The following is a 10,545-nucleotide window of genomic DNA, read 5'->3' on the forward strand; positions in this document are numbered from 1 at the left end:
ATCTCATTGAATGGTGGCATTCTCCTTTCCTTCCTACGTTAGGCCGTTTATTAGGGTTTCTAGTCTCTTAAATTAAGATATCAAAATTTTCCACAGACCAACACGTTTTGAATCCTCTAACATAATAATGCATCATATCACTCATGATGAATTTATATTTCATTCCTTTCTAACCCCCGTGAGCAATGTGGCATTGTAATTGTAGCCAACACACTATTGTGATGATTGTATTCATCATATTGCGAAGAAGATCATAAGAAAAAGCAAGAGATCATATCAAGTTAGACAACTAGAACATTTCGTGTATAAAATGAATATATATATATATATATATGTGTGTGTGTGTGTGTGTGTCATTTTCTTATTTACCTGTACATTTTGTGTATTATATGAATATATATATATATATATGTGTCCATATCATCCCTTCATTTTTATTTTCACCTCTCACACATTTTGGCATTAGAGTTATAAGTCCATGGTATTATGCATTGCATTTTCCTTTTCTTTTTACATACTAATTATCCGGTCTGATCATTTTCAGATCATTACTTTTTGTAAAGTGCATGAGCAGTTAGGTAAACATAAACCATGCAAAGAGAGCCTAAGCCTACGCTTTGCATTTTCTCCCCGACTTTTGTTTTACCCTTCGCATACCCGGCACTAGCTTATAGGTCAAATGGGTTATATACGTATTAAGAATTTTGGATTAACGATCTGATCTAGTGAGGTCCCATATTGTTACATTCTTGCAGAGTGTGAGTCAATGACTATTCCCTTCCTGTGTAGCATGGCAATATTAAAATATTATATATATTTTGTGCATAACCCATTAAATCCCCCAACTTGACAGAGTTTTTCAATAATCTTGACAAAAGACTGAAAGATGGTACAAATCCATTTCTATACATCTCCTCTGTGAAATAAAATGCATACTGCAATGCCCCTAAAGAGAATAAAGAGAGTAATCCATTCAAGAGAGTATTATAAGTGAAGGCATTTGGAGGAGGCCCAAATCCTCTCATCAGATCATAAACTTCAACTAAATTTTGCATTGACGCTTTTCTTGACTTCAGATAATGGTACATAAAAGAATTATAATCATACACAGTTGGCTTCCCGGTTATATGTGTCATGAGATTTAAGGTGTGCAAAGCTTCTTTGTAAAAACTAGAAGCTGCATAATTCTGCATACCACGCTGCAACATAACATAATACAAACATGGGTTTTGAACTGGGATTTCACCGTTATTGTCATGGCTAGTTCTTTCGTCTGGAAATTCTATTGTTTCAACAGAACACGACACAGAAAAGTTCAGTAACTTACAACAAGACCACGCCTTTCTGCAGAATCTACTTGATAGACTTGTCACAGAGGAAACATAGCAAGGCATGACTAGCAGAAAAGCTCTATTTCTCTGTTCGTCACGGGCTGTTCGAAAAATAAACTAGTCCAAGCTTAATTCAACACAAACCCATTCTGAAAAGTAGAAGTAAGAAAAGGAAGAAACCAAATTTCAAACCTGAATCAGCAAAGTAGAGAATGACCCTGTTTCGGTTTCTTACTTGAGAGACTTCTCCGACCAACAAATTGGATTTATCGGCTCAGGAGAGAAAAACCCCAGAACAAGCCGCCATTAAAGCTCAAAAGTTCTGATCAGAAAGTCTTGAATGCACTGACTGATTCAATGGCTTATCAAATTCTACCTTCCCAAGTGAAGATCCTTTCACCTTCAGTCCTCCACTTCTTAGCCACAACTTGAGACGTGACTTGAGAGTTTAGACTTTAATTGTCACACCCCGTTCTCCCAGAACCGGGCCAGTGACAGGGTTAACACCGGTTAACCCAAACCTGCTAAGATCATCAGATATTGTATTCCACCACAGCATACACACAACTAATATAAGCTCATCAGATCAGCGGAAGACTAAGTTTTACCTGTTAATAATCCCATAATACTTGATACCCGAATTGTGATACAATAATTATATACATGTGGGCCCGAAGGCATGATATTTACACAATAAAAGTACAATTCATATATCAAGTATGTAAAGGAAATCATCGAAATAATCAAAGTACACAGCTCGGCTCGGCAACAAAGACTAGAGATCAGCTCGGCATCAAGGGTTGAGCCCAGCTCGGCATCACAGAGTAGAGATCAGCTCGGCCTCAAAAGTGGAGCTCAGCACGGCCTCAGAACTGTGGTCCCGCAGCACAACTCTCACACGAGCAATCAGTGCCGTGCTCTAACTCCTCAGGGGTCCACCAGTCCTCTTTAGGAAACTCGACTGTGGGACCCACCCCGTGCTCCTCAGATGTATGACCTGCAAAATCATCTAAAAAGGGGGTACTCGTGGGATGAGCTCACTAGCTCAGTAAGTGGTAAGATGGACCACACAGCAGTCCACACATCAAAACACAATCATATACACTACATGCCATGCTATACATTTTAAATCACATCCACCTAAGCAACATTACTAAGTCTTCGGTTTTAGTGCTACTACAGCCACAGTGCGCGTATACTCCGGGTACGAGCCGCGAACTCCATCCCGCGATACGCCCATAGGGCTGTCGGAGAAGGCCCACCGTGAGTACTCGGAAGAGTAAAGACAATGCCGTCCACCGGCTCTCAACAGAAATGTAAATGACTGAAATTAAAGGTGCTGACTCCAGCAATTTAAAAGCAGTACGATTGGCCCTCTTGAATGTACCACAGGGGTTGTCGACTGTCCTATTGACCCGCCGGGCGTTATGTCTAACCGCCACAGTGACCCGACAACCGCGACCACTGCTTCCCCCCAAATGATAACCCAACACCTTAACCCCTGTTGGGAAGGGTCGAAGCACGGTATGGTGAAAATCCTAATACCGCATGCTCCTATATGACAATAGTACGATTGCATAGTGCCACCGCGTCCCATACCACGGGCCACCAATGCACTCGTTTCCAAGCCGACTACGGCATCTAGTCTATCAATGCATCATGCACAATGATTTTCACATTCAACATATAAACATTTCATTCAATTGGCATTTGGAAAGTAAACATAGCACACATGCATATCAATGTGAGGATGACTAATCTACACAGCATATTCATGATGGCATGACTAGACTAGATACATTTAAATGAATGCCAAACAATGCCTTAAAACAAGGCCAAACATCCTCTCCCCACTTACCTGTAGTGTACAAGGATTCCCGTTCGGTACGGGTGAGATCCGGTGCGAAACGGGTAGGATTTGGTGAACCTAACATAATTGAGCGGGGTTAGTACTTCACCATTTTATGATCAAAATTAACGAGATCCGATGACAAAATCATGTTTAGAACGTTAAAAGAAGGTCGCACGTCCGATTTGGGTCCAATCGGACGTAAGAATCACCTTCGGGGCCACACAGGTGGGTCAGACAGGTGGGCTGTCTGGCCCACCGGTTCCACCAGCCGGTTGGGCCAGAAGGCCCTGCCCTCTCAGGTGGGTGCCCACAGGCGAGCTGGATGGCCGACCGGTTCCACCCACCGGTCTTGGCGGGAAAACTGTTGTTTCTTCCCAACTTCCTCCATTCTTTGGGGATTCAAATGGGGGCTTTTCCCAACCCATTCTTCACACTTTGAAGTCTTATAGGATGGCTTTAACCTAGATCTAGGTTAGATTCAAGTGATGGGAAACCATCTTACCTTCTTTGCTCAAGAATAACTTCAAACCCTCTAAATCACTTCAAACCCACAATGCTTCTTCCACCTTGTCAATACCTCTTCAAATCCTTCAAGATCAACACATAAATCATCTATTAAACCTTAGATTCATCATTTCAAAGGGGATTTACAAGATCTCAAGAAACCCTACTCGAATCAAGAGTTTAAGCTTGGGTATGGTGAATGTTTAAGGAACCCGACTTTGCTTACCTCCAAATGTAGATCTAGAGTTGAAGATCACTCTTCCGGCGCCGGAATGGGAAGATCAAGCTTCGGCGCCGCTGAAATCCTTCTCTTCCTTCTCTTCCCTTCTTCTTCCCTTTCTTTTCTCTCTCCTCTTTACTATCCTCACCAACGTACGGGTGTCATAAATGAAAAGAAAAGAAAATCCTAAATGCTATATATATACTTCCTAAATAACTGAATAGTGCACATGGATGGGTCACTTAGGTGGGTGGGTGCACCCACCTGTCCGCCCACCTGAGGGCCAAAACTTGGGATTTTGACAGAGTTCGGGCCTGGCGCGAACCCCACCCTAGCGTACGATGTAGTATACGTATATACCTTAAAATACGGCTATAATACCTACTTTATCCATACATGGCCTTATGGTAGGTGCATGTACATGGCTTGGGCACTCCCGTCTCTTCTGGCACTGGCTCGGACTTGTCGGGCCAGCCGGTGTTTAAGGTCACCTTTGCCATCATAGCCCATAAGGAACCCGTTCTAACTCCCTCTAGCTCGGTTCCTGCATGGTTAAGCCGGGTCAACCGTATAATCAGACCGGGTTTAAAAAGTAGGGTATTACATTAATCCTCATCGCTGTGCAACTGCAAACTTCAAAAGCTACAAACCTACACTGCTGTCGCTTAACCGGTGATAAATGTTTAAAATACGACCGTTGGATTTGGGTTTACAATTGTAAATGGGCCTGGGCTTAAACGGTTTGGGAACCGGTTATGACTGAGGACCGGTTCAGTTTCGGTTCTCACTAGGATGTGGATAATCGAAGTGGGTGGCTATTCTCGCAGACGGAAAGACTCAACGACGAGTAGACTTCTTGCAGCTCAGCTCTTCTGACTACGAGCCTAATCTATGGTAGAGCTAGGATTTTTTCGTTTCTATAGACTCCTAATGCGCTACTTGCCTCTTCACTCTTCCCTTAACTATCGGACTCTACTTGCTTGCAGCCCCTCACTGACACAACCCCCAAAAGGAGCAATCTCAAATAGACCAAGATCCAATTTCGGGTCATTTCTTGGTGAACATGATCTGCCGTAATCTCTTCGATCCCTTCATTTATGTGCCAGAATACAGAGAGATTTGGTAGGGAAGTGGAAGAAACTTTTTTGTATATGATAATCAAAGGGAGTGGGAAAGCTGCAGTAATTCTTTGGAAAAGCCCGGCTCTCTTTGTCTTCGAGCTTTCATTCCTCAATGCCTAGCCTCTTGTTCTGAAACAAGAAGGGTTTTGTGGTTCTGTGGCTCTGTGGCTCTGTGGCAGCAGCTTCGCTTCTTCCAAAAAATGGCGTGTGTGGCAACCACGACTGCTGCTTCAAGGGTCTTCTTCTGCAGCAACAGGAAGCCCTTCTTCTTCCTCTGTATAAACCCTAGTATCAGGTTTATTGGTTGCAGCAACAACCATATAGTTTCTTGTCTGAAAACCCCTAAAAACGATTCTTCTTCATCTATCAGATGCATTCAATCCGCTCAAGACACCCTGGAGACAACGAGAAACGAAGGTATTTCCTCTGTTTGCGGACTCAATGTTGTTGACATTCTTGAGGAAAGAGGTCTCATTGAATCGATTACCAGCGAGAATCTCAGGTTAGCTTGTTCCAAACCAAAGGTCAGTCCTTTGAAGATTTACTGTGGTTTTGACCCTATTGCTGAAAGCTTACACTTGGAAAACTTGCTTGGTATTATAGTGTTATCTTGGTTTCAGAGATGTGGCCACAAAGCTGTTGCTTTGATTAGACCAGAATTAGATATAGAAACACTAGAGAATAACACAGTAGGGATTGTGAATACAATTACTGGGATTTTAGGTAGAAAGACCTCGATATCGACAATTGGTAATGAGAAAATCCAGACCACTGATATGGGTTTATGCGATTCTTTTGTAATTTTGAATAATTTTGACTGGTGGAAAGACATCAGCTTATTGGATTTTCTACGAAATGTTGGCCGGTTTGCGAGGGTGGGTACGATGATGGCCAAGGAGAGTGTGAAGAAGAGGTTAGAATCTGAACAAGGAATGAGTTACACTGAGTTCACATATCAGTTGTTGTAGGGTTATGACTTCTTATATTTGTTTAAGAATGAAGGGGTTAATGTTCAAATAGGCGGGAGTGATCAGTGGGGAAACATAACTGCTGGGACTGAATTAATTTGGAAGATTCTTCAGGTAGAAGGAGCATATGGTTTGACATTTCCTCTCCTTTTGAAGAGTGATGGAACCAAATTTGGCAAGTCTGAAGATGGTGCTATCTGGTTGTCTCCCTCAATGTTGTCACCCTATAAGTTCTATCAGTACTTCTTCTCAGTTCTTGATGTGGATGTGGTGAGGTTTCTCAAGATTCTTATTTTCCTGAGTATGGAGGAGATTAGGGAGTTGGAAGAGCAGATGAAGAAATCTGGATATGTGCCCAATTCGGCTCAGAGGAGACTCGCAGAAGAAGTAACTCGATTTGTTCATGGTGAAGAAGGACTGCTGGAGGCCTTGAAGGATGCTGAAGCATTGAGGCCTGGAGCTGAGACAAAGTTGGATTGGAAAACCATTGAAGAGATTGCTGGGGATGTCCCTTCTTGTTCTTTGGCTTCTAATCAAGTCTTGAATGCTTCTCTGGTTGATCTCTCTGTTTCCACTGGTTTGTTTGAGAGTAAGTCAGCTGCCCGCCGCCTCCTTAAGCAAGGTGGGCTCTACTTAAACAAAAATAGAGTTGATAATGAGGGAAAGAAGATTGAAGCTGTTGACATTGTTGATGGGAAGGAGCTTCTTTTGTCTGCTGGGAAGAAGAACAAGATGATTATAAGGATACCTTAATTTCCTATATTAACATTTTTCTTATATAAAAATGATTTCTTGAATATCTTTTGTTTTTCAATTTTGTCTTCCCAATTCAAGTTGTGTGATATATATTTTTTCTTTATTTTTTATTTGAATGTGTTCAGGATCCTTCTTAATTTCTTTTTCCCAATACTAGTTTTTTTTTTTTTTTTTTTGGTAGATTTCCCAATACAAGTTGTGTGAGCTTTTTTTCTACTTTATTGTTTATTTGAATGTGTTCAGGATCTTTCTTAATTTCTTTTTCCCAATTCAAGTTGTGTGAACTTTTTTTCTACTTTATTTTTTATTTGAATATGCTGAGGATCATTGTGGACGGAGAAACCCCTTCATGCCCACGTAACACTTCTCAGATGCAAAAACAATTTTGCAAACCCCAACCTTTTTCGTGTATATGACATTGCACTTGATGGAAAATTAGAATATGAACATTTATGTTTCCATTCCAAACTCCAAAGGCACTTGGGCAGCGTTTGGTAACACTCTCCGGAAGTGATTTCATTGATTTCCTGCTCATTGGGAGCAGGTTGTGAGCAGAATAGCGTGTGCAAGCCGGTCTATTTTTAGCTCAAAAAGTGCTTAGTGAGAGCTCTTTTGACCAGAGCACAAAAAAAGGTTGTGTTTCACGTTCGCAAACACTTTTGAGTTTTGACAAAGCGAAAAAACACAACTCTTTTACCATCAGTTTTGACTCCCTCACCTTTGACTCTCACGTCCCTCTCCTCTCTCCTTCCGCCTTATCCTCCTCACTTTTCCTCTCACCATGCTCCTCGCTCGACATCTCTCCTCTTTGTCTCTCTCTCCCAGTTCTGACCTATACGAGTGATCATGCTAGAAAGCTATGGCCCCTCTTCTTTGCTTCATTTGCTTCTGCTTCCTTCAATGAGCTCAACGCCAATGGCAAATCGCACTCCTCCAATGCATCTAAGGTCTGGTTTTCTCTCTCCCTTTAATTTCTTTGAATTTTCCCTCACCTTATTATGATTTGATTCATTTTAATTCCCTGCATCTGTTTCTCTAGCTTTTTCCCTTCTGCGTGCTCCTCTTTCTTCTTTTGGTTGAGAGAGGCCCTTCTACCTTCCCTTCTACTTCTTGTAGAGTCTAAAGATGTGGTAGGTACTATTTCCTTCTTCTCCTCCTAATATTGTTAATACTTTGTAAATGGTGAAATCCAATGAGCCTATGTAAAACTTTGAGAATACAGAATCCAGAAACTCCTTGACAAAGTTCCTTTCAGGTATCAGGCTTCTCCACCGTTCTCTTTACTCCTCCACTACCACCACCACCACCACCACCACCACCACCACCACCACCACCACCGCTGAGACTAGATCCCAGAAGCTCGAGATTGCTGATAAGCTTCTCGAATCAATAAGCTGGAAAGGCATGATTATTCAATCCTGTTCAGGCTTAAATTAGGTTTAAACTAGTATGGACCTGCAATATCTGGCCTTGAGTCATCGGCATCTACTTCAATGGGAGGTGGCTCCACGAGGACTGATTCAAAGGCTGTCGAGAAGACGGCATTTGATAGAAAATTTGAGAAGTTTGATGCGGCTGCCTAGGGCCAAGGTTAAGATCATGAAGGAAGTTAGGGATTTTATGGATTTGGGATTGAAGGAAGCCAAGGATTTAGTGGAGAAGATGCTAGTTGTCCTCAAGAAGAGGGTTACCAAGGAGGAAGGTAATTTGATTGTTGAGAAGCTCAAAGAGTTGGGAGCCACGGTTGTATTGGAATAGAGGATTTTTTTTTTTTTTTTTAATTTCTCATTTTGCAGTTTAGATTGTAGAAAAGCATATGCTTTTGATTGAGAATTAAAATTGCAATTTAAAAATTGCTTTTGGAATCCTCCAAGGGTTTCTTTTCCTCCTCTTGATACTTGACTAGATTCATGCATTATTTTTTTTTATCAATGATATACTTATATTTCAAGTCTAATTGTGAGAAGGGGAAGTTATATTTCTTATCTTTCTTTTTTGTGGTCTTGGTTGTGGGTTTTTGTGGAGGATGTAGTTTATGTTTACAGTCATACTTCTAAAGATGAAACGGTATTGCGGCCTTGACAAAATGGTTGTGACTGGCTGAATGGTTATGCTAGTTCATTTTGCTTCTAGATGCCTCGATACATACATATATATATATATATATATATATGATGAGAGATTGGTTTTTTTGGATTTCTTTTGGGCATCGAATGCAAATTACTTGGTTTCTAGTAGATATCATATTCTGTACTTGCTGCAGCTGGCAATTCAAGTTTTAGCAAGTGCCTGTCACTAGAAACCCTGAAGAGGGACTTCTCAGCCAGCGGACATTTGTCAACAATAGGGGACTGGGAGTTGAGGTATGTATATGGTTGTGTCAATGATGTTAAATATACTCTAGGAGCTTCTCTTTAAATTATTACGGGGCTCTTTTTTTCCTTGTTCAGCGGAATCATAAGCTTTTATTTTGCTGCAGTTCTAGTCTTGTTTCTAGTTGTAGATGTGTCTTGTTTTATTTAACTTGCTTTAGATTTAATATCAAAGAAGAAACTTTGGTGCTGCGCCACCAATGTGTTTCTAGGGATTGGTTTTTATTTTTTATCATGGTGATGTTGACAGAGACTATCAGTGCAAGAACTTGGCAACAGAAGGAGTAGAAGGATATCTCAAGGTACCAGTTTTATAGACGATAAAGTTGGGCAGTAATATGTGTGGAGGTAGCTCTTGCTGATAGAAAGTTGCACTTGCAAATACCCTAGGCTAAAGATTGACCTCCTTGGATGATCTTAACCTCTGATTGATCTGAACTCTATTCTTTACCTTTATCAGTCACCATCATCGTGGATTATTTGGATGGCTAGGATATTTGATTAGGTCAGGTTTCTTCTAGTGAAAAAAATAATCCTGGTTGGGCCCATCAATTATAAGCTCTGTTGTTGGAACACCATGATTTATATTCAAATTTAGGTTTGCTTAAGCAAGCTTACCAACTATTTGAGGACATGCTCAACAAGGATAATTTCTCTTGAAAGAGTATAATTATCTCTAGGTATGTTTACCATGACCGGCTCCCCAAAAGTATTGTAGAATAGAAAATGCATAGAGACATGAATCAGAAATCAACATGTTCACGGTATCTAGTGCTCTTGCAAGTTCTGCTGCTATTCTGTGCCCATCGCTTGGAAAGGAGATTCATGCTTATATAATTCGAACTGAGTTAGCCTCAGAAGCTGCAGGTTGGACTTCAGATATGCTCGGGAAATGTGGAAGTGTGAGGAAAATATAGGACACATTTTTGACAAGATGTTAAACTGATAATTTCTGTTCTATGGGTTTCAGTCTCTCATGAATCTCTTTTCTACATTTCTGTAGTGAGATGAGGTTGATACTGAGACTGAGTGAGGATGACATTATGGTTCTAAAATTGTCATAGTTGGAAGTATTTGGGGTGTTCATAAATCTGTTAGTTCCTTGGGTAATCCTAGGACGTCTTATTTTGTTGTGTTATATTCATTCAATATTTTAGCTGACTTCTATTTATTACTAGTAGATATTGAATTATTTTTGTAGTCATGCCCACTATTGCTGGTCCCGTGGTGCTATTCATGACTTGGAATGTTGGATAGACTCTTAACAGAATATTCCTTACTCCCATTCTCAAGCAAAGCAGATTACTGGAAAGCTAGAATGCACTGGTTTGCAACGAGCTCCTCCTCTCCCCTCCGGAAGAGGTACCTCCAAAGCCCAATGCTCCTTTGCATATTTTCTTCAATCTTCTTCAACGATCAGC

The 10,545-nt window shown here is 40.9% G+C and overlaps 2 protein-coding genes and 1 pseudogene across 2 annotated transcripts; 2 read left to right on the forward strand and 1 right to left on the reverse strand.

Annotated features, from left to right (window-relative positions):
- Positions 1 to 770: 770 nt before the first annotated feature.
- Positions 771 to 1,536, reverse strand: LOC122059836. The gene is made up of 2 exons (XM_042622870.1): positions 1,524 to 1,536; positions 771 to 1,432 (listed from the first exon to the last, which is right to left on the reverse strand). The coding sequence occupies exon 2, from the start codon at positions 1,392 to 1,394 to the stop codon at positions 771 to 773; it is 624 nt and encodes a 207-aa protein (XP_042478804.1). The 5' UTR covers positions 1,395 to 1,432; positions 1,524 to 1,536.
- A 3,175-nt stretch (positions 1,537 to 4,711) lies between these two features.
- LOC122059783 overlaps positions 4,712 to 10,545 on the forward strand; it is a 15,741-nt pseudogene continuing 9,907 nt past the window's right edge.
- LOC122059837 (tyrosine--tRNA ligase, chloroplastic/mitochondrial-like) lies at positions 5,229 to 6,749 on the forward strand. Its single transcript, XM_042622871.1, has 2 exons — positions 5,229 to 5,903; positions 6,024 to 6,749. The coding sequence occupies exons 1-2, from the start codon at positions 5,229 to 5,231 to the stop codon at positions 6,747 to 6,749; spliced, it is 1,401 nt and encodes a 466-aa protein (XP_042478805.1).

This window comes from Macadamia integrifolia, chromosome 13 (genome assembly GCF_013358625.1).
Source record: "Macadamia integrifolia cultivar HAES 741 chromosome 13, SCU_Mint_v3, whole genome shotgun sequence".
Classification (NCBI taxonomy): Eukaryota; Viridiplantae; Streptophyta; class Magnoliopsida; order Proteales; family Proteaceae; genus Macadamia; species Macadamia integrifolia.